Source organism: Mustelus asterias, chromosome 26 (assembly GCF_964213995.1).
Source record: "Mustelus asterias chromosome 26, sMusAst1.hap1.1, whole genome shotgun sequence".
In the NCBI taxonomy this organism is placed as follows: Eukaryota; Metazoa; Chordata; class Chondrichthyes; order Carcharhiniformes; family Triakidae; genus Mustelus; species Mustelus asterias.
Window position 1 is genome coordinate 948,092 of NC_135826.1, and position 24,560 is coordinate 972,651.

Consider the following 24,560-nt stretch of genomic DNA (forward strand, 5'->3'; position numbering starts at 1 on the left):
ACCTGCTTTTCACATCTCCTTTAAACTTCCCACCTTTTACCTGTCCCCTAGTAATTGACATTCCTATCCTGGGAAAGACTCCAACTATCCATGCCTCTCACAATTTTGTAAATTTCTATCAGGTCGCCCCTTAGCCTCCGACATTCAAGTGAAAACAAACCAAGTTTGTCCAATCTCTCCTCATAGCTAATACCCTCCAGACCAGGCAACCTCCTGGTAAACCTTTTCTGAATCCTCTCCAAAGCTTCCACATCCTTCTGGTAGTGTGGTGACCAGAACTGTACCTAATATTCCAAATGTGGCCTAACTGACTTGCTAATTTTTATACTCTGTGCCCTGACTAAAGAAGGCAAGCCTACCATATGCCTTCTTGAGCTAAGAGCTAATATTTACCGATGATGATCAAACTAACTTGTTGCACCCAAATTAGCGACAAATGTTAATACGAATACTTTGATTATGATCATCAGCTTATTGCCCTATCAAAATGTACAGACAAATCAAATAAGATTACCCAAGTTGTCACTGAAAGAAGAATTTATCTTTAACATTGTACAAGTTGAAAATCTAAGGTTGAAGATGGAGGCAAAGCAGGAGATATGCCATCAATGAAAACCAGGAAAGACTGATCATAAATTAGATGTGGAAAGGCTAGAATTGGGTCAGTAACTCAGTTACTAATTTAGTAAAATGGAGGCGGCAACTTTAGTTTGTGATTGAGTACAAATTGAACACTGCTTCCTTGTTTTTATATTCTGCCTCGAAATATAAATCGAGAGACTCTATTCGTCTTTTTTTATGCCCTTAAATGGTTGTACTGTCAGATTTGATGAGTTGCGTGAGTATCTGCATACACCTTGCCCTTCAGTTGCAATATATATAAACATACGAATTCAGAGCAGGAGTAGGCCACTCAGCCCCCTGAGCCTGCTCCACCACTCAGTATATCATGGCTGATTTGATTTTAACCTCACCTCCACATTCCCACCAACCCCCGATAACCTTTCACCCACTTCTTTGGCAATAATCTATCCACCTCTCTTAAACATATTCAAAGACTGCTTCCGCCACCTTGTCAGGAAGAGAGTTCCAAAGGCTCACTACCCTCAGAAAAAAAACTCTCTTCATCTCTGTCCTAAATGGGTGATTGCTTATTTCTAAACAGTGACCCCCTAGTTCTAGATTCTCCCACAACAGGAAACATCCAGTGTTGAGTGTAGTGAGGTACTGAGGAAGGTATCAAGGTCACAGGAGTGTACCAGCAGACAGGAAGGTTGGTTGAAGTGTGTCTACTTCAACGCAAGGAGCATCCGGAATAAGGTAGGTGAACTTGGAGCGTGGATTGGTACTTGGGACTATGATGTTGTGGCCATCACAGAGGCATGGTTAGAACAGGGACAGGAATGGTTGTTGGAAGTCCCGGGGTATAGATGTTTCAGTAAGAGTAGGGAAGGTGGTAAAAGAGGTGGAGGAGTAGCATTGTTAATCAAGGATAGTTTAACAGCTGCTGAAAGGCAGTTCGAGGGGGATCTGCCTACTGAGGTAATATGGGCTGAAGTTAGAAATAGGAAAGGAGCAGTCACGTTGTTAGGAGTTTACTATAGGCCCCCCAAATAGTAATAGAGATGTGGAGATAGGTGTGGGGGTCACAGGGTAGTTGTCATGGATGACTTTAACTTTCCAAATATTGATTGGAACCTTTATAGGTCGAATAATTCAGATGGGGCAGTTTTTGTACAGTGTGTGCAGGAGGGTTTCCTGACACAATATGTGGATAGGCCAACAAGAGGTGGGGCCACATTGGATTTGGTACTGGGTAATGAACCGGGCCAAGTGTTAGATTTGGTTGTGGGAGAGCACTTTGGAGATAGTGATCACAATTCGGTGTCTTTTATTATTGCAATGGAGAGGGATAGGGCCATACGGCAGGGTAAGATTTATAATTGCGGGAGGGGTAATTATGATGCGATTAGGCAAGAATTAGGGAGCATAAGATGGGAATAGAAACTGTCAGGGAAAGGCACAAATGAAAAGTGGAGCTTGTTCAAGGAACAAATACTGTGTGTCCTTGGTAGGTATGCCCCTGTCAGGCAGGGAGGAAATGGCTGAGTGAGGGAACCATGGTTCACAAAAGAGGTTGAATGTCTTGTCAAGAAGGAAAAGGAAGCGTATCTAAGGATGAGAAAACAAGGTTCAGTTGGGTCGCTTGAGGGTTACAAGGTAGCAAGGAATGAGCTAAAAAAAAGGGCCTAGGAGAGCTAGGAGGGGGCATGAGAAGTCCTTGGCGGGTCGGATCAAGGAAAACCCCAAGGCTTTTTACTCTTATGTGAGAAATAAAAGAATGACCAGGGTGAGGTTAGGGCCGGTCAAGGACAGTAGTGGGAACTTGTGCATGGAGTCAGAAGAGATAGGAGAGGCGATGAATGAATGCTTTTCTTCAGTGTTCACCAAGGAGAGGGGCCATGCTTTTGAGTATGAGTGTGTGATACAGGCTGATAGGCTGGAGGAGGCAGATGTTCTGAGGGAAGATGTATTAGCGATTTTGAAAAACCTGAGGGTCGATAAGTCCCCTGGGCCAGATGAGATATATCCTAGGATTCTTTGGGAGGCAAGGGATGAGATTGCATAGCCTTTGGCTTTGATCTTTGGCTCCTCACTGTCCACGGGGATAGTGCCATAGGATTGGAGAGTGGCGAATGTTATTCCTCTGTTCAAAAAAGGAAATAAGAATGGCCCTGGTAATTATAGGCCGGTTAGTTTTACTTCGGTGGTCGGTAAGTTAATGGAAAAGGTCCTGAGGGATAGGATTTATGACCATTTAGAAAGATGCAGCTTAATCTGGGATAGTCAACACGGATTCGTGAAGGGTAAGTCTTGCCTCACAAATTTGATTGAATTCTTTGAGGAGGTAACTAAGTGTGTTGATGAAGGTAGAGCAGTTGATGTCATATACATGGATTTTAGTAAGGCGTTTGATAAGGTCCCCCATGGTCAGCTCATGAAGAAAGTAAGAAGGTGTGGGATAGAGGGAAAGTTGGCAGATTGGATAAGTAACTGGCTATCTCATTGAAAGAAGTTTAACAACACCAGGTTAAAGTCCAACAGGTTTATTTGGTAGCAAAAGCCACACAAGCTTTCGGAGCTCTAAGCCCCAAGGGGACTTTAACCTGGTGTTGTTAAACTTCTTACTGTGTTTACCCCAGTCCAACACCGGCATCTCCACATCATATCTCATTGAAGACAGAGGGTGGTGATGGATGGAAAATTTTCAGACTGGAGACCAGTTACCAGCGGTGTACCACAGGGATCAGTGCTGGGTCCTCTACTATTTGTGATTTTTATCAATGACTTGGAGGAGGAGGCTGAAGGGTGGATCAGTAAATTTGCTGATGACACCAAGATTGGTGGAGTAGTGGAAGAGGTGGAGGGCTGTTATAGGCTGCAAAGGGACATTGATAGGATGCAGAGCTGGACCGAAAAATGGCAGATGGAGTTTAACACTGATAAGTGCAAGGTGATTCATTTTGGTAGGACAAATTTGAATGCGGATTACAGGGTCAACGGTAGGGTTCTGAGGAATGTGGAGGAACAGAGAGATCTTGGGGTTCATGTCCACAGATCTCTGAAGGTTGCCACTCAAGTGGATAGAGCCATGAAGAAGGCCTATAGTGTGTTAGCGTTTATTAACAGGGGGTTTGAGTTTAAGAGCTGTGGGGTTATGCTGTACAGGACCTTGGTGAGATCACATTTGGAATATTGTGTGCAGTTCTGGTCACCTCACTATAAGAAGAATGTGGAAGCATTGGAGAGAGTGCAGAGGAGATTTACCAGGATGCTGCCTGGTTTGGAGAGTAGGTCTTATGAGGAAAGCTTGAGGGAGCTAGGGCTTTTCTCTTTAGAGCAGAGGAGGTTGAGAGGTGACTTAATAGAGGTTTATAAGATGATGAAGGGGGTAGATAGAGTGGACGTTCAGAGTCTATTTCCTCGGGTGGATGTAGCTGTTACTAGGGGGCATAACTATAAGGTTCATGGTGGGAGATATAGGAGGGATGTCCGATAGGTTCTTTACTCAGAGTGGTTGGGGTGTGGAATGGGCTGCCGGCTGTGATAGTGGAGTCAGACACTTTAGGAACTTTGAAGCAGTTATTGGATAGGCACATGGAGCACACCATAATGATAGGGAGTGGGATAGCTTGATCTTGGTTTTGGACAAAGCTCGGCACAACGTCGAGGGCCGAAGGGCCTGTACTGTGCTGTACTGTTCTATGTTCTATCCTCTCCACATCTACCCTGTCAAACCCCTCAGGATTTTATATGTTTCAATCAAGTCACCTCTTACTCTTCTAAACTCCAGTGGATACAAGCCTAGCCTGTCTAACCTTTCCACATAAGACAACTGCCCATTCCAGGTATCAGTCTGGTAAACCTTCTTTGAACTGTTTCCAACACGTCTACATGATTCCTCAAATAAGGAGACCATGACTGTACACAGTACTCCAGATGCAGTCTCACCAATTTCCTACAGAACTATAACATAACCTCCCTACATTGCATTCAATTCCACCCACAATAAACAATAACATCCTATTCGCTGTCCTAATTACTTGCTGTACTTGTATACTAATCTTTTGTGATTCATGCACTTGGACACCCAGATCCCTCTGCACCTCAGAGCTCTGCAATCTCTCACCATTTGGATAATAAGCTTCTTTTTTATTCTTCCTGCCAAAATTGACAATTTCACATTTTCCCACATTATACTCCATTTGCCTGATCTTTGCCCACTCACTTAACCTATCCATAGCCTTGTATAACCTCCTTATGTCATCTTTAGAACTTGCTTTCCTATCTTTGTGTCATCAGCAAATTTAGCAACCACAGCTTCAGTCATTTCACTCAAATCATGATATAAATTGGAAACATTTGAGGTCTCGGTACTGCTATCTGTGGCATTTCACGCATTATATTTTGCCAACCAGAAAATTATCCGTTTAGGCCTACTTTCTATTTGCTGTTAGCTAGCCAATCTTCTAAGAAATCTTGCTTAATAAAGCAATTAGGAAAACAAAGAGCAGATATAAGAAAGCTCTGGCAGGTAAAAGTAGGGAAAATCTCAAGTTATTCTATAAGTATATCAATGGGGAGAGGATAACCAGGGAAAGAGTAGGGCCCATTAGGGACCAAGGGGGCAATCTGTGGGTGGAGCCAGAGGACATTGGTAGAGTGTTGAATACTTCACATCCGTCTTCACCCAAGAGAATGAGAATGAAGGTATGGAATTCAGGGAGAGAGACTGAGGTTCTTGTGCAAATTGACATAGGGAATGACAAGGTGTTGGAGGTGTTGGCAGGCTTAAATGCAGACAAATCTCCAGGTCTGAATTGTGTCCCAGGTTGCTGTGAGAGGCAAGGGAGGAGATTGCAGGGGCTCTGACCCAAATTCCCAATTCCTCTCCGGCCATCGGGGAGGTCTCCCACTCACCTAACGAAGGAGCAGCGCTCCGAAAGCGAGTGGCGTTTGCTACCAAATAAACCTGTTGGACTTTAACCTGGTGTTGTTAGACTCCTTACTGTGTTTGCCCCAGTCCAACGTCGGCATCTCCACATCGGGGAGGTGCCAGAGGATTGGAAAACAGCTAATGTGGTTCTGCTATTTAAGAAGGGTTGTAGAGATAAGCCAGGGAACTACAGACCAGTGAGTCTCACATCAATGGTAGGGAAACTATTGGAGAAAATCTGAAGGAGAGAATCTATCTCCACTTGGAGAGGCAAGGCTTGATCAAGAATAATCAGCATGGCTTCATCAGAGGGAGGTCATGCCTAACAAATTTGACTGAATTATTTGAGGAGGTGACCAGGTGTGTCGATGAGGGTAGTGCAGTCAATGTAGTTTACATAGATTTCAGCAAAGCCTTTGAGAAGGTCCCACATGGGAGATTTGTAAAGAAGGTAAATTCACATGGGATACAGGGTCATTTGATAAAGTGGATTCAAAATTGGCTCAGTTGTGGGAGACAGAGGGTGATGACAGAAGACTGTTTCAGTGACTGGAAGCCAGTGTCCAGTGGCGTACCACAGGGTTCTGTGTTGGATCCTCTATTATTTGTCATTTATATAAGTGACATGGATGACCATGTGGGGGTAGGATTAGTAAGTTTGCGGATGACACAAAGATCGGCCGGCTGCTTAACAGTGAGGTTGTGTCTTGGGCTACAAGAAGATGTAGACGGAATGGTCAAATGGGCAGATAAGTGGCAGATGGAATTTAACCCTGAAAAATGCGAGGTGATACACTTTGGAAGGAGTGATTTGACAAGGAAATATTCAATAAACAACATGACACTAGGAAGTTCTGTGGAACAAAGGGACCTTGGCATGTTTGTCCATAGATCCCTGAAGACGGAAGGGCATGTTAGTAGGGTGGTGACAAAAGGCATATGGGACTCTTGCCGTTATCAATTGATGTGGAGATGCCGGCGTTGGACTTGGGTAAACACAGTAAGAAGTTTAACAACACCAGGTTAAAGTCCAACAGGTTTATTTGGTAACAAAAGTCACACAAGCTTTCGGAGCCTTAAGCCCCTTCCTCAGGTGAGTGACTCACCTGAGGAAGGGGCTTAAGGCTCCGAAAGCTTGTGTGGCTTTTGCTACCAAATAAACCTGTTGGACTTTAACCTGGTGCTGTTAAACTTCTTACTGTGTTTATCAATTGAGGCATAGATTACAAAAGCAAGGAAGTCATGTTGGACTTGCATAGAACTTTGGTGAGGCCACAGCTGGAGTAGTGTGTGCAGTTTTGATCGCCACATTATAGGAAGGATGAGATTGCACTAGAGGGAGTACAGAGGCGATTCACCAGGATGCTGCCTGGGATGGAACATTTAAATTATAAAGAGAGGTTGGATAGGCTTGGATTGTTTTCATTGGAGCAGAGAAGACTGAGGGTGACCTGATCGAGGTGTATAAGCTCATGAGGGGCATGGACAGAGTTGGTAAGGAGCAGCCATTCCCCTTAGTTGGAAGGTCAATCAGTAGAGGACATTGGTTCAAGGTGAGGGGCAGGAGGCTTAGTGGGGATGTGAGGAAAAACATTTTTACCCAGAGGGTGGTGATGGTCTGGAATGGGAGGGTGGTGGTGTCTCACATCCAGATAAAAAGTATCTGGATGAGCACTTGGCACGTCATAACATTCAGAGCTATGGGTCATGTGCTGGTAAATGGGATTAGGTGGGAGGTCAGGTGCTTCTCATGTGTCGGTGCAGACTCGATGGGCCAAAGGGCCTCTTCTGCACAGTATGATTCTATCTATACTAATATCTTACCTCTACACCATGAGCTTTTTATTTTCCACAATAACACATTACCACTTTAGGTGGATTTTCTTTTCCCAATCTTACTTTCAGAATGGGTTACTGCGCGTGGATTTACATTGAACTGCATTTGCCACCTAATGTCACATCTGTCCCTCTGCAGTCTTTCATAATCACAATATGTAATTTGTGGTTTTGTGGAGATAGTGCAGAATATTACATTGCCTACCACACAGTGCAAAGACTGGTCAGATTGCTCACTTGGCTTCTTCAGAAATATGACTTTACTTTAAGAGACAACAGAAGACCATTCCAATACTCGGTTTATTTTATAGGCCTTCAACCAGCAGAAAAGATCTTGAGGAACAGATGTTCAGGAAAATTACACTGAGATGTAAAACCAAATAGTAGAGGCAATGGAGGACTTCAATTATCCTAACATAGACTGGATAATAATAGTGTAAAGGGCAAAGAGGGAGATGAGTTTTCAAAGCATTCAGGAGAATTTTCTAGACTTGTATTTTTTCAGCCTAAAGAGGAAGAAGGCATAAGAAGCAGAAATCCTGGAAATATCCAGCAGGTCAGGCAGCATCTATGGAGAGAGAGGAAAATAGAGTTAACATTTCAGGTCAATGGTTCTTTCTCAGAACACAGAACAGTTTTGATAAAAGGTCATTGACCTGAAATCAACAATAATCTCTCCCTCAACATCAACAAAATGAAGGAGATTGTCATCGACTTCAGGAAGCGTAGAGGAGGACATGCCCCTGTCTACATCAACGGGGACGAAGTAGAAAGGGTCGAGAGCTTCAAGTTTTTAGGTGTCCAGATCACCAACAACCTGTCCTGGTCCCACCATGCCGACACGATAGTTAAGAAAGCCCACCAATGCCTCTAATTTCTCAGAAGACTAAGGAAATTTGGCATGTCAGCCATGACTCTCACCAGCTTTTACAGACGCACCATAGAAAGCATTCTTTCTGGTTGTATCACAGCTTGGTATGGGCTCCTGCTCTGTCCAAGACCACAAGAAACTACAAAAGGTCGTGAATGTAGTCCAATCCATCACGCAAACCAGCCTCCCATCCATTGACTCTGTCTACACTTCCCGCTGCCTCGGCAAAGCAGCCAGCATAATTAAGGACCCCATGCACCCCGGACATTCTCTCTTCCACCTTCTTCCATCGGGAAAAAGATACAAAAGTCTGAGGTCACGTACCAACCGACTCAAAAACAGCTTCTTCCCTGCTGCTGTCAGACTTTTGAATGGACTTACCTTGCATTAAGTTGATCTTTCTCTACACCCTAGCTATGACTGTAACACTACATTCTGCACTCTCTCGTTTCCTTCTCTATGAACGGTATGTTTTGTCTGTATAGCGCGAAAAAATAATACTTTTCACTGTATGTTAATATATGTGACAATAATAAATCAAATCAAAATGTTAACTCTGTTTCTTTATCCACAGATACTGCCTGACCTGTGCAGTATTTCCCACATATTCTGCTTTTATTTCCGATTTCAAGTCTTTGCGGCATTTTCCTTTTGTAATGATGAAGGACATGTTGCTGAGTCTAGTTTTTGGGAATGAAGTGGGTCAAATGGATAGTAGTCGTAACCGGTGACAGTTGGTGATAACTTTCAATGAAGAGTGGTTTGGATTAGTTATTAAAAAGAAAAAATAGCAATTTCAGAGTGAAAATACAAAATTGAAGGAAGGCCAATTTCAGTGGAGGGAGAAATCAATCTGGCCTGGGTAACTTGGAATCAAAGATTAGCAGGCAAACTTGTAGCAGAACACTGGGCTGCCTTGAAAGAGGAGATAGCTGTGGTACAGTTAATGACATTCACACAAAGGGGAAAAATAAAGCCAGAACTCCCAGGACGACAAAAACAGAGATAGAGTAAACTGAAACAAAATAAGGGGATGTATGACAGGTGTCAGGTTGATAATACAAATGAGAAGCAAGCTGAGAATCAAAGGGTAAGTGTAATCGGAGAGAGAGAGAGTGAGTGAGAAGAAACTTGCAGCTAACATGTAAGGGAATCCAGGTGTCTTATTTAGACATATACATAGTAAAATGCTATTCAGAAGATGTGAAGCCAATTAGGGACCAAAAAGAAATCTAATCATGAAAGCAGAGTAGCTTAGCTACTAAATGAATACTTTGCATCTGCCTTCACCAAGGAAGCAGATGCTGCAAAAGTCATAGTAAAGGAGAAGTAATTGAAACACGAGATGGGCAAGAAATTGATATAGAGATATTAGAAAGGCTGGATCTTCCTCTGATTGCAAAACAATAAAAATATCCCTTCATCAGTGGGATCCACCAGTAATGAACTTCAAACTACAGGGTTTGTTCAGGCTGAGCAACATGGAGAGATACATTTTTTTCACTAAACTGTGCCAGGGAAAGGATTCTCCACATGATTCTCCACATGAGGTTATCCACTTTGGAAGGAATAATAGTAAAATGGACTGTTATTTAAATGGTGAAAAATTACAACATGTTACTGTGCAGAGGGACCTGGGGGTCCTTGTGCATGAATCGCAAAAACTCAGTTTGCAGGTGCAGCAGGTAATCAAAAAGGCAAATGGAATGTTGGCCTTTATCGTGAGAGGGATGGAGTATAAAAGCAGGGAGGTCTTGCTGCAATTGTACAGGGTACTGGTGAGGCCGCAACTGGAGTACTGTGTACAATTTTGGTCCCCTTATTTAAGAAAGGATATATTAGCTTTGGAGGGGGTACAGAGAAGGTTCACCAGGTTGATTCCGGAAATGAGGGGGTTGGCTTATGAGGAGAGATTGAGTAGACTGGACCTGTACTCATTGGAGTTTAGAAGGTTATGGGGAGATCTTATAGAGACATATAAGATAATGAAGGGGCTAGACAGGGTGGAAGCAGCGAGGTTATTTCCACTTACAATGGAAACAAGAACTAGGGGGCATAGCCTCAAAATACGGGGGAGTCAATTTAGAACAGAGTTGAGGAGGAACTTCTTCTCCCAGAGGGTAGTGAATCTTTGGAATTCTCTGTCCAATGAAGCAGTAGAGGCTACCTCGTTAAATGTGTTTAAGTCACAGATAGATAGATTTTTAACCACTAAGGGAATTAAGGGTTATGGGGAGTGGGCGGGTAAGTGGAACTAAACCACTATCAGATCAGCCATGATCTTATTGAATGGTGGAGCAGGCTTGAGGGGCTAGATGGCCTACTCCTGCTCCTATTTCTTATGTTCTTATAAGGCATAAGCATAAATAGATACAAGATTCAGCAGAACCCCAGTATCCCAGGGAAGACAGGGAATTAGACAGTATGAGAACACAATATAAGAACACAGTATGGGTCCTGGAAAGGCAAGGTGATGTAGGGCTTGATTTGAAGCAGCCACCTCTCCTGAACCATTCACCCCAACCTCCCATCACTCAGTACATCTCACCTCACAGTGCTCTCTGTACAACGTCTGTAATGTCTTCACTTCATTCAGTGTGATATCCTCTGGCAAAGGACAGCTACCAATCTCTGCATCAATAAACTCTGGCAGTGCACGAGACATATCTATTGTGAACAACAATAATTTTAAAATGTTTAGAGACATACAAATATGTTTTACATATGCATAATCACTTCAATCCTTATGGTGTCTGCACTGGCCCTGCAGGTGCCATACTCAGCCAGACTGGTCAGCAGTGTGTCAAGTTCGCTACAAGATACACAATATGACGTGATGCTTTTTAGCTCAAAATATCATTGACCCCTGAGCACACTACAAACCTTTTGACACATTTCTGTTTAGGTTTGAATCTGTGATTATAGCTAAAAAATTTAAACCAATGCTAATGCATGTCGAGCAATAAAGGCAAGCCGGAGAGAGTTGGAAAAACATCTGGTGAAAGCCAATTACATGAGGAAAGAACTGGAATGACAAGGATAAGCAGGATCGCATAATGGTGGAGCACTCTGTAGTGTTTCCATGATGTTGGAAACCTGACACAGTTAAAATGAGGTTCCTGATAACCTGGAGAGGATTAGCTCCCTCTGAAACTAACAATATAAGATTAATTGACTGACCAAGAAATTGCTGGTGGTGCTGGCTCTGTGCAGCTACAGATTGCTCCGGGGTTGTTGGAGCTGCATGTTGTCCATTTCCAGGAATATTGTCTCCTACACCATCCAACTTCTGCATAGGTTTAAACCTAAAGAGAAAAGCAGCAAACGTACAAAAAGGAAACTATATGAAGGTACACAAAATCATGACTTTATCTGACATGGCCAATTAAAATGAAAATGATTAAAACTATAAGGTTATTACATAAAAAGCCATTTACAATTACAAACATTGCCAAGCCAAACTGTTTCTCAGACATTTTTTAAGTTTATAAAATGGCCGTCAAAAGAAAGATTGATTTGATTCTTTACAACTGAATTACTGAAAGAGGTTAACACCATTTCAAACATATAGGATATGGATTCAGTCAATCAGTACTGACTATTATTCAGAGTCATACTCAACAACTGTCAAGCTTGTTATAATGTGGAGATGCCAGCGTTGGACTGGGGTAAACACAGTAAGTTTAACAACACCAGGTTAAAGTCCATCAGGTTTATTTGGTAGCAAAAGCCACAAGCTTTCAGAGTCCCAAGCTCCTTCTTCAGGTGAGTGGGAATTCTGTTCACAAACAGGGCATATAAAGACACAAACTCAATTTACAGAATAATGGTTGGAATGCGAATACTTACAGCTAATCAAGTCTTAAAGGTACAAACAATGTGAGTGGAGAGAGCATTAAGACAGGTTAAAGAGATGTGTATTGTCTCCAGACAGGACAGCTAGTGAAATTCTGCAAGTCCAGGCAAGCTGTGGGGATTACAGATAGTGTGACTTGAACCCAATATCCCGGTTAAATCCATCCTCGTGTGTGCGGAACTTGGCTATCAGTTTCTGCTCAGCGGCTCTGCGCCATCATGTGTCGTGAAGGCCGCCTTGGAGAACGCTTACCCGAATGCCCGTGACCGCTGAAGTGCTCCCCAACAGGAAGAGAACAGTCTTGCCTGGTGATTGTCGAGCGGTGTTCATTCATCCATTGTCGCAGCGTCTGCATGGTTTCCCCAATGTACCATGCCTCAGGACATCCTTTCCTGCAGCGTAACAGGTAGACAACGTTGGCCGAGTTGCAAGAGTAGGTACCGTGTACCTAGTGGATGGTGTTCTCACGTGAAATGATGGCATCCGTGTCGATGATCCGGCACGTCTTGCAGAGGTTGCTGTGGCAGGGTTGTGTGGTGTCGTGGTCACTGTTCTCCTGAAGGCTGGATATGGCTCTCGACTCATCGATTGACAGTTCCGACGCGCCACAGCGAAAAACCGCACCGACCTCCTCAGAAGACAAACACGGGACACAGTGGACAGAGTACCCTTCGTCGTCCAGTACTTCCCCGGAGCGGAGAAGCTATGGCATCTCCTCCGGAGCCTTCAACATGTCATTGATGAAGACGAACATCTCGCCAAGGCCATCCCCACACCCCCACTTCTTGCCTTCAAACAACCGCACAACCTCAAACAGACCATTGTCCGCAGCAAACTACCCAGCCTTCAGGAGAACAGTGACCACGACACCACACAACCCTGCCACAGCAACCTCTGCAAGACGTGCCGGATCATCGACACGGATGCCATCATCTCACGTGAGAACACCATCCACCAGGTACACGGTACATACTCTTGCAACTCGGCCAACGTTGTCTACCTGATACGCTGCAGGAAAGGATGTCCCGAGGCATCGTACATTGGGGAAACCATGCAGACGCTACGACAACGGATGATGAACACCGCTCGACAATCACCAGGCAAGACTGTTCTCTTCCTGTTGGGGAGCACTTCAGCGGTCACGGGCATTCGGCCTCTGATATTCGGGTAAGCGTTCTCCAAGGTGGCCTTCACGACACACGACACCACAGAGTCGCTGAGCAGAAACTGATAGCCAAGTTCCGCACACATGAGGACGGCCTCAACCGGGATATTGGGTTCATGTCACACTATCTGTAATCCCCACAGCTTGCCTGGACTTGCAGAATTTCACTGGCTGTCCTGTCTGGAGACAATACACATCTCTTTAACCTGTGCTTAATGCTCTCTCCACTCACATTGTTTGTACCTTTAAGACTTGATTAGCTGTAAGTATTCGCATTCCAACCATTATTCTGTAAATTGAGTTTGTGTCTTTATATGCTCTGTTTGTGAACAGAATTCCCACTCACCTGAAGAAGGGGCTTAAGGCTCCGAAAGCTAGTGGCTTTTGCTACCAAATAAACCTATTGGACTTTAACCTGGTGTTGTTAAACTTCTTACCAAGCTTGTTATATGCAGTGATTGTACCATCATGCGATGACACTGAACCTTGCACTCAGCCCATTCCTTACTCCTGAAACTACAGCTTGGCTGATGTCAATAGTGGAGTTGCTAACATGCAGCCCATGCAATGGAGGACGAGGGTCGATGGGTGAGGGTTGGATAATGGGATGTTGGATTTGCACCTTGGCTGCTTGGGTCCTGATTCCCTAGGGGTTGGTTGAATGGATTACGTCAGTAGTGGGACTCTGGGAGTGTGTGTGTATCTCATCATAGAATCCCTACAGTGGAGAAGGAGGCCATTCAGCCCATTGAGTCAGCACCAACCACAATTCCACCCAGGCCCGATTCCCGTAACCCCACATATTCACCCTGCTAATCCCCTGACACTAGGGTCAATTTAGTATGGCCAATCAACCTACCCGCACATCTTTGGACTGTGGGAGGAAACCGGAGCACCCGGAGGAAACCCACACAGGCACGGGGAGAATGTGCAAACTCCACATAGACAGTGACCTGAGGCCGGAATTGAACCTGGGTCCCTGGCGCTGTGAGGGAGCAGTGCTAACCACTGTGCCACCCAGCTGTATGTGTTTATGTGTACATCTGTGTGTGTGTGTGTGCATATGTATATCTGTGAATGTGTATATGTATCTGTGTGTGTATATCTATGTGTGTTCATGAGTATATCTGTATGTGTTATGTGGACATCTGTGTGTGTGTATATGTATATCTGTGAATGTGTGTGTGTGTGTGTGTGTGTGTGTGTGTAGGGTGGTGGGATGTGAGGATTGTACCTTTGTTTCTGATGCACTGGTTGTTGTCGCATTGCCATGTACTGCATATCCTCTTGTAAACGGTTCAACGGTGAATCTGGCTTTAGACGAATCCCATAATAATGATACTTCGAATTTCCCCTGAAACACAGGAAAATTATATAAACCTAAAGATAGCTGAGGGAATAAACAGTGAATGCCACTGAGAACAACTAAAATATTGCAATGACTATTTCAAACAAGTGGAAAATACACAAAAGATTAATTTTCATCTTGTAAATATGCATCGAATATGTCATTGCAATAGAAATACTGGATTTAAATCAAATAAGTTCTTGACAAATGAGTTTGCAATATTCCCAATTAAGCACAGCCAATTAATTTTTGTGTCCAAAATTTCAGCCAACACATTACTGGACCTGCTGTGCAGTGGCATAATTAGTGACTTCAGGTTTTAAGTTCTGTGAAGTATTAGCACACTCCTCCAAGGCTGATGTTCAAACTAAGACTTCAATGGAAATCAAAAATATCTATATTACTCACACTCAAGGCTGGCGCTTGCTGTTTATTAGGTCCAGAGCACTAAAGCAACTCTGACCTCAACAATGCTGCCATGGGATAAGTTTCACTGGAGGCCATGTTAAAACAAAACTATTTCTAACATGCATTTATGTTGATGAGCAAACTTTTTTTACCCTGACCTTGTTCCCAGTCTTCTGGTCCTCAGCCCCATGAACACAGAACGAATCAGTTTGCCAAAAGAAGCTGCATTGACGGGATCGAGCTTCTGTTCTTGACAGTGCCGTAGGTAATGGTTGTAGAGGGAGCTCCGGGGGAGGCTAACTCCCTCAGCAGTTTCATAGTTATCGAGGAGCCACTGAAGCTGTGTTGAATAGAGACAGTGTGTCACCCATCTATACTGAACACAGTTAAACTACTTTGCTTACTCATCAGTTCACTAAATTAATATGTGAGAACAGAAATTTCTGATAAGTCTGCTAAAAGTTAAAAAAATAAACAATTGCAAAGGAAACTCCACACAAGGAATCTTAGTCAAAGTCTCAAAGTCAGAAGCTGCAGGGTAATTCCTCAGGGTAGCATCTAGACCCTATCATCTTCAGCTGTTTCATCAATGACCTCCCCTCCATCATAGGGTCAGATGTGTGACTGTTTGCCGATGATTGAGGCGATGAAATGGTTTTAAAACCTGCAATCTTTTGAGACTAAAATAGAAGCCTAAAATCTAGGCTTCTGGGAGGAGTATTTTAATTGGAATTCCTGGCTGTTGTCAGAGGCTGTCCACTGTGACAGGGTGGGTGAACTCTACTGGGGAAAGACAGAATTATGAGACAAACATGGGCTGCCACACATGTGCTGAAAGTATTGAGATATCTGTAAGATATCTGAGGGACTTAATTTTGTTGTATCGGCTATTTAAAGTGTAATTTATAGCTCCTATTGAATACAATTTGCCCATTAATTCATGTTGAATTTTTGTTGACATTTGGTTTGGCTGTTACAATCAGGTTTTTTTAGTGAAATCTTGACCATCCGTTTCTTCCATTGGGTTTGTCTGAGAAGTTTAATTCTTTTTACATTAGTAATCTCCACAAGGATTGTAACATTGCAGTGTTCACTAGCATTCACAACTCCTCAGATACTGGAGCAGTCCATGTCCATATGTAGCAAAACTTGGACAATATTCAGGCTTGAGCAGATAAGTGGCAAGTAACATTCACGCCAGGCAACAACTATCTCCAACAAGAGAGAACCAAACCATCTCCCCCCTAACATTCAAAAGCATTACCATCGCTGAATCCCCCACTATAAACATCCTGGGGTTACCACTGATCAGAAACTGAACTGGACTAGCCATATAAATACTGTGGCTAGAAGAGCTACAAGGTCAAAGGCTGGGAATCCTGTGGTTAGTAATTCACCTCCTGATTCCCCAAAGCCTGTCCACCATCTACAAGGCACAATTCAGGAATGTGATGAAATATTCTTCACTTGCCTCAGTGAGTGCAGCTCCAACAACACTCAGAAAGATCAATACAATTCAGAACAAAGCATGCCACTTTGACTGTCCCTTCATTCACCATTTTAAACATGCACCTTTTCCACCACCAGTGCAAATCTGCAGCAGAATATACTATATACAAGATGCCCTCCAGCAAATAGCCAGCCTCCTCCAACAGCCTCTTCCAAACGCACAACTTCTACCAACCGGAAGAACAAGGACAGCAGATGTATCTGGTTCAGTGCTTTTCAGAGTCAATACTATTACGGTGCATTGTGGGATGGAAACCACAGAGAGATCATCCTATTCCCAAGTGCATTTTGTAAGATGATTTGGTCACGTCATGGCTTCAATGGGCAGAGCTAGGTGGGGGGCCTGGATCAATGGCAATTAAGTAAATAAGGAGACTTTGGAGTTGACCTTACCAAAAATATTCTAAGTCCAGGAATGGTGTGAAAACAGGAGAGTTTCAGACCCGATTTTTGGGCAAGTTCAAATCAAGTATCTTCACTGAGTGCAGGAAAAAATGGGCTAAACCATTCCTTGCCTGTGGGGGAAGGGAGCGGGGCTTCAATTGCCAGCAGGCCTGCTGTAGCAGCAGAGGACACTATTGCGCATGTACAGGACTCTGTGGCTGCACATGCGCAATGACAACCAGCAGATGCCTGACAGATCTGAGAGAGAGAGACCTCTCAGGTCCCTGCTGCTGCAGCCAACCTCAGCCCAGCCTCCCCCCCCCCCCCCCCCCATCCCCTCCCCCACCCTCCAGCCTGACGGCAGTGTCAGGATGCCAGGCTGGCACTGCCCAAGGAGCACCCAGCCCTTGCCCTCGACCTTCGGGGGCGGGGCGGGGGTGCTCAATGGCCTCTGGTTCTACCGTCGAAGCCATCATGACTGGTCCACGTTGCTGGGGACCGGCTGTGATTCTCGCCAGAGAGAACCTGTCCCGGCGAGGCCACACAGGCAAGTCAGCCTGGACGATAGTGTCTAATTACATTTAAATTAAAAGCAAATTGAACTTAAATAATTTATTCCGCCTCTTGCCGGAGATGGGCGTGAGCCTGATCATGCTGGATATCTGGTGCTGGTAAGATCGTGAGAGGCAAGAAATCGGGAGCAAACCTGATTTCTCGGCTCTCGGGTGATCTTGCCAGCTCACCCCGCCCATCGCCCGGCGGGGCGCAACGTAAGATCGTCCCCTTTATATTGGCCAGCCAATCTACAAGAGACAATCATTTGCCCCTCACCAGGAGGGATGTTCATTCATGTCCATGCCTTCCACATTGCGTAGAAACCCATAGAACCTGAACTATTTGGGTTACAAACAATGTAGAAAGGGCAGCACGGTAGCACAGTGGTTAGCACTGCTGCTTCACAGCTCCAGGGTCCCGGGTTCGATTCCCGGCTCGGGTCACTGTCTGTGTGGAGTTTGCACATTCTCCTCGTGTCTGCGTGGGTTCCCTCCGGGTGCTCCGGTTTCCTCCCACGGTCCAAAGATGTGCGGGTTAGGTTGATTGGCCAGGTTAAAAATTGCCCCTTAGAGTCCTGAGATGCGTAGGTTAGAGGGATTAGCGGGTAAATATGTGGGTGTAGGCCCTGGGTGGGATTGTGGTCGGTGCAGACTCGATGGGCCGAATGGCCTCCTTCTGCACTGTAGGGTTCCTATGATTCTCCTATGAAGCCTTATAGGAGCAAATGAGGAGACACTTGTCAACTATGTTAGCCGTCCACATTGCAAAAATCCAGAAAACTCTGAAGGTGCTGCTCCAATATCCTGAGGTAGAAATGATTCTGCGAAACACTGGCTGTCTGACCACAGAAGCCAAAAGTATATTTGAGAACTGCCTTGCTTGACGTCATTTAGTGCTGACCTCTCAGCTGTAGGCCCTGCATAAATGAGCAGCTTTTTTAAAAAAATGATTGCTTGGGTATTAATGGTTGCCAGGCTGTCTGTCAATGCTGTGAATCAAATTGAAGAGTTTAATGTACTTTAACCCAAACCAAACTATAGTATCAGTGGATCAAAAATATATACTTTTTAAATTACCATTCGCCTGCCTCCAAATCCTTCAGCTCTTCTTGCGAAGATGTTGCTTCCACGCTAGGGCATGTTTTATGGCAGTGTTTTCCACTTGATTCAAGATAATGAGGGTCTGCAGAGTGGATGCTAATGAGGAGCAGACTAGCAGGATCTGACTTGATCCTCATTGGCTACCTACACAAACAGAAGTTGCCGGAACCCTGGCCGGCATTACCACTCCCAGCACAGGGAGTTCATGTCATTTGCAGAACCTCGAGCACTGGTATAGAAACGCTTGCCCTGTCACAGTGTGAGTTATACTGTTTATACAAATTACAAACACTGACTGACCACTCTGCTCTTCATTTTCAATATAGGCTACTTCATAATTAATAGGTGAATGAGGAACCCAGAGACTTCATTTCTAGAGAGTTACACTAAATGAACTAAAGGAGCATGTGAACAATACTTAGAAGGTAAGACAGTTATTATCAGTTATTCCACTGACCTCTAGTCTTTTCTCTCTAACTCTTTACAATCATTCTTAGAACCATAGAACATTACAGCTCAGAAACAGGCCTTTTGGCCCTTCTTGCCTGTGCCGAACCATTTTTCTGCCAAGTCCCACTGACCTGCACCTGGACCATATCCCTCCACACCCCTCTCATCCATGTACCTGTCCAAGTTTTTCTTAAATGTTAAAAGTGAGCCCGCATTCACCACTTCATCTGGCAGCTCATTCCACACTCCCGCCACTCTCTGTGTGAAGAAGCCCCCCCGCTAAATGAATATTTTTCGTCAGTATTCACACTGGAGAGGGACAGTGTCGAGGGGAGTACTAAGATGCAGGCTGTTGGACTGGATGGGATTGAGGTTCATAGGGAGGAGGTGTTAGCAATTCTGGAAAGGGTAAAAATAGATAAGTCCCCTGGGCCGGATGGGATTTATCCTAGGATTCTCTGGGAGGCTAGAGAGGAGATTGCAGAGCCTTTGGCTTTGATCTTTGGGTCGTCATTGTCTACAGGAATAGTGCCAGAAGACTGGAGGATAGCAAATGTTGTCCCCTTGTTCAAAAAGGGGAGTAGGAACAACCCTGGTAATTATAGACCAGTGAGCCTTACTTCTGTTGTGGGCAAAGTATTGGAAAGGATTACAAGAGATAGGATTTATAATCACCTGGAAAGGAATAATTTGATTAGGGATAGTCAACACGGTTTTGTGAAGGGTAGGTTGTGCCTCACAAACCTTATTGAGTTCTTTGAGAAGGTGACCAAAGAGGTGGATGAGGGTAAAGCGGTTGATGTGGTGTATATGGATTTCAGCAAAGCGTTTGATAAGGTTCCCCATGGTAAGCTTTTGCAGAAAATACGGACACATGGGATTGAGGGTGATTTAGTGGTTTGGATCAGGAATTGGCTAGCTGTAAGAAAACAGAGGGTGGTGGTTGATGGGAAATATTCATCCTGGAGTTCAGTTACTAGTGGTGTACCGCAAGGATCTGTTTTAGGGCCACTGCTGTTTGTCATTTTTATTAATGACCTGGATGAGCGCATAGAAGGATGGGTTAGTAAATTTGCAGATGACACTAAAGTCGGTGGAGTTGTAGACAGTGCGGAGGGAAGTGGCAGGTTACAGAGGGACATAGATAAGCTGTAGAGCTGGGCTGAGAGGTGGCAAATGGAGTTTAATGCGGAAAAGTGCGAATTGATTCACTTTGGAAGGAGTAACAGGAATACAGAGTACTGGGCTAATGGTAAGATACTTGGTAGTGTGGATGAACAGAGGGATCTGGGTGTCCATGTGCATAGATCCCTGAAAGTTGGCACCCAGGTTGATAGGGTTGTTAAGAAGGCGTACGGTGTGTTAGCTTTTATTGGTAGAGGGATTGAGTTTCGGAGCCAGGAGGTCATGCTGCAACTGTACAAAACTCTGGTGCGGCCGCACTTGGAGTATTGCGTACAGTTCTGGTCGCCGCATTATAGGAAGGATGTGGAAGTGTTGGAAAGGGTGCAGAGGAGATTTACCAGGATGTTGCCTGGTATGGTGGGGAAATCGTATGAGGAAAGGCTGAGGAGTTTGAGGCTGTTTTCGTTCGAGAGAAGAAGGTTAAGAGGTAACTTAATCGAGGCTTACAAGATGATCAGAGGATTAGATAGGGTGGATAGTGAGAGCCTTTTTCCTCGGATGGTGATGGCTAACACGAGGGGACATAGCTTTAAATTGAGGGGTGAGAGATATAGGACAGATGTTAGAGGTAGGTTCTTTACTCAGAGAGTAGTAAGGGCGTGGAATGCCCTGCCTGCAGCGGTAGTGGACTCGTCAACATTAAGAGCATTCAAATGGTTATTGGATAAACATATGGATGATATTGGAATAGTGTAGGTTAGATGGGCTTTAGATTGGTTTCACTGGTCGGCGCAACATCGAGGGCCGAAGGGCCTGTACTGCGCTGTAATGTTCTATGTTCTAATATTCCCTTTAAACTTTTCCCCCTTCACCCTTAACTCATGTCCTCTAATTTTTTTCTCCCCTAGCCTCAGTGGAAAAAGCCTGCTTACATTCACTCTATCTATACCCATCATAATTTTATACACCTCTATCAAATCTCCCCTCATTCTTCTACGCTCCAGGGAATAAAATCCTAACCTATTCAACCTTTCCCTCGTAACTCAGTTTCTCAAGTCCCGGCAACATCCTTGTAAACCTTCTCTGGACTCTTTCAACTTTATTAATATCCTTCCTGTAATTAGGTGGCCAAAACTGCACACAATACTCTAAATTCAGCCTCACCAATGTCTTATACAACCTCAGTAAGAAGTCTAACAACGCCAGGTTAAAGTCCAACAGGTTTAATTGGTAGCAAAAGCCACTAGCTTTCGGACTATATGGACTTTAGTAAAGCGTTTGACAAAGTCCCTCATGGTAGGTTGGTGCAAAAGGTTGGATCTCATGGGATAAAGGGGGAGGTGGCTAGATGGGTGGAGAACTGGCTTGGTCACAGAAGTGGTGTGGAGATACCGGCGTTGGACTGGGGTGAACACAGTAAGGCTTGGTCACAGAAGACAGAGGGTGGTAGTGGAAGGGTCTTTTTCTGGCTGGATGCCTGTGACCAGTGGTGTTCCGCAGGGCTCTGTATTGGGACCTCTGCTGTTTGTGATTTATATAAACGATCTGGAAGAAGGTGTAACTGGGGTGATCAGTAAGTTTGCGGACGACACGAAAATGGCTGGACTTGCAGATAGTGAGGAACATTGTCAGAGGCTGCAGAAGGATATAGATAGGCTGGAAATTTGGGCAAAGAAATGGCAGATGGAGTTCAATCCAGATAAATGCGAAGTGATGCATTTTGGTAGAACTAACGTAGGAGGGAGCTATACGATAAATGGCAGAACCATAAAGGGTGTAGATACGCAGAGGGACCTGGGTGTGCAAGTCCACAGATCCTTGAAGGTGACGTCACAGGTGGAGAAGGTAGTGAATAAGGCATATGGCATGCTTGCCTTTATAGGACGGGGCATAGAGTATAAAAGTTGGGGTCTGATGTTGCAGTTGTATAGAACGTTGGTTCGGCCGCATTTGGAATACTGCGCCCAGTTCTGGTCGCCACACTACCAGAAGGACGTGGAGGCTTTAGAGAGGGTGCAGAGGAGGTTTGCCAGGATGTTGCCTGGTATGGAAGGGCTTAGTTATGAGGAGAGATTGGGTAAACTGGGGTTGTTCTCACTGGAAAGACGGAGGATGAGGGGTGACCCAATAGAGGTGTATAAAATTATGAAAGGCATAGATAGGGTGAACGGTGGGAAGCTTTTTCCCAGATCGGTGGTGACGTTCACGAGGGGTCATAGATTCAAGGTGAGGGGGGGAGGTTTAACACGGATATCAGAAGGACGTATTTTACACAGAGGGTGGTGGGGGCCTGGAATGCGCTGCCGGGCAAGGTGGTGGAGGCGGACACACTGAGAACGTTTAAGACTTATCTAGATAGCCACATGAACAGAGTGGGAATGAAGGGATACAAAAGAATGGTCTAGTTTGGACCAGGGAGCGGCGCGGGCTTGGAGGGCCGAAGGGCCTGTTCCTGTGCTGTATTGTTCTTTGTCTTTGTTCTTTGGAACAGGCTGTTCCTTGGTCAGGTGGGTGGGAGTTCTGATCACAGCAGGACACAAAGGCACAAACTCAATTTACATGAATAATGATTGGAATGTGAGTCCTTACAGCTAATCAAGTCTTAAAGGTACAGACAATGTGAGTGGAGGGAGCATTAAGCACAGGTTAAAGAGATGTGTATTGTCTCCAGACAGGACAGCTGGTGAGATTTTGCACATCCAGGCAAGTTGTGGGGGTTACAGATAGTGTGACATAAACCCAATATCCTGGTTGAGGCTATCCTCATGTGTGTGGAACTTGGCTATCAGCCTCTGATCAGTAACTCTGCGCTGTCGTGTGTTGTGAAGGCTGCCTTGGAGAACGCTTACCTTGAGATCAGAGGCTGAATGCCCGTGACCGCTGAAGTGTTCCCCAACAGGAAGAGAACAGTCTTGCCTGGTGATTGTCGAGCGGTGTTCATCATCTGTTGTCGTAGCGTCTGCATAGTTTCCCCAATGTACCATGCCTCGGGACATCCTTTCCTGCAGCGTATCAGGTAGACAACGTTGGCCGAGTTGCAAGAGTAGGTACCGTGTACCTGTTGGATGGTGTTCTCGGGTGAGATGATGGCATCTGTGTCGATGATCCGGCACGTCTTGCAGAGGTTGCTGTGGCAATCACCAGGCAAGACTGTTCTCTTCCTGTTGGGGAACACTTCAGCGGTCACGGGCATTCAGCCTCTGATCTCAAGGTAAGCGTTCTCCAAGGTGGCCTTCATGACACACGACAGCGCATAGTCGCTGAGCAGAGACTGATAGCAAGGTTCGGCACACATGAGGACGGCCTCAACCGGGATCTTGGGTTCATGTCACACTATCCGTCACCCCCACAACTTGCCTGGATGTGCAAAATCTCACTAGCTGTCCTGTCTGGAGACAATACACATCTCTTTAACCTGTGCTTAATGCTCCCTCCACTCACATTGTCTGTACCTTTAAGACTGGATTAGCTGTAAAGACTCACATTCCAATCATTATTCATGTAAATTGAGTTTGTGTCTTTGTGCCCTGTTTGTGATCAGAACTCCCACCCACCTGACGAAGGGACAGCCTGTTCCGAAAGCTAGTGGCTTTTGCTCCCAAATAAACCTGTTGGACTTTAACCTGGTGTTGTTAAACTTCTTACTGTGTTTACCCCAGTCCAACCCCGGCATCTCCACATCATTATACAACCTCACCATAACATTCCAACTCTTATACTCAATACTTTGATTTATAAAGGCCAATGTACCAAAAGCACTCTTTACGACCCTATCTACCTGTGACGCCATTTTTAGGGAATTATGTATCTGTATTCCCAGATCCCTCTGTTCTACTGCACTCTTCAGTGTCCTACCATTTACCTTGTATGTTCGACCTTGGTTTGTCCTTCCAAAGTGCAATACCTCACACTTGTCTGCATTAAACTCCATCTGCCATTTTCCTGCCCATTTTTCCAGCTGGTCCAAATCCCTCTGCAAGCTTTGAAAACCTTCCTCACTGTCCACTACACCTCCAATCTTTGTATCATCAGCAAATTTGCTGATCCAATTTACCACATTATCATCCAGATCATTGATATAGATGACAAACAACAACGGACCCAGCACTGATCCCTGTGGCACACCACTAGTCACAGGCCTCCACTCAGAGAAGCAATCCTCCACTACCACTCTCTGGCTTCTTCCATTGAGCCAATGTCTAATCCAATTTACTACCTCTCCATGTATACCTAGCGACTGAACCTTCCTAACTAACCTCCCATGCGGGACCTTGTCAAAGGCCTTACTGAAGTCCATGTAGACAACATCCACTGCGGCACGGTAGCACAGTGGTTAGCACTGCTGCTTCACAGCTCCAGGGACCTGGGTTCGATTCCCGTCTTGGGTCACTGTCTGTGTGGAGTTTGCACATTCTCCTCGTGTCTGCGTGGGTTTCCTCCGGGTGCTCCGGTTTCC

General features: G+C 44.9%; 1 protein-coding gene across 4 annotated transcripts in view; it reads right to left on the reverse strand.

The window, feature by feature from the left end:
* Positions 1-24,560, reverse strand: part of LOC144479406 (DNA-binding protein RFX2-like) — a 135,282-nt gene that overhangs the window by 26,014 nt on the left and 84,708 nt on the right. For 3 of the 4 annotated variants that reach the window (XM_078198039.1, XM_078198040.1, XM_078198041.1), the window contains 4 exons: positions 15,134-15,321; positions 14,460-14,579; positions 11,385-11,509; positions 10,753-10,871 (listed from right to left, as the gene is read on the reverse strand). In XM_078198039.1, the coding sequence (XP_078054165.1) occupies positions 10,753-10,871; positions 11,385-11,509; positions 14,460-14,579; positions 15,134-15,321 (552 nt within the window). The remainder of the gene's footprint in view (positions 1-10,752; positions 10,872-11,384; positions 11,510-14,459; positions 14,580-15,133; positions 15,322-24,560) is intronic. The other variant, XM_078198042.1, reaches the window with a different exon arrangement.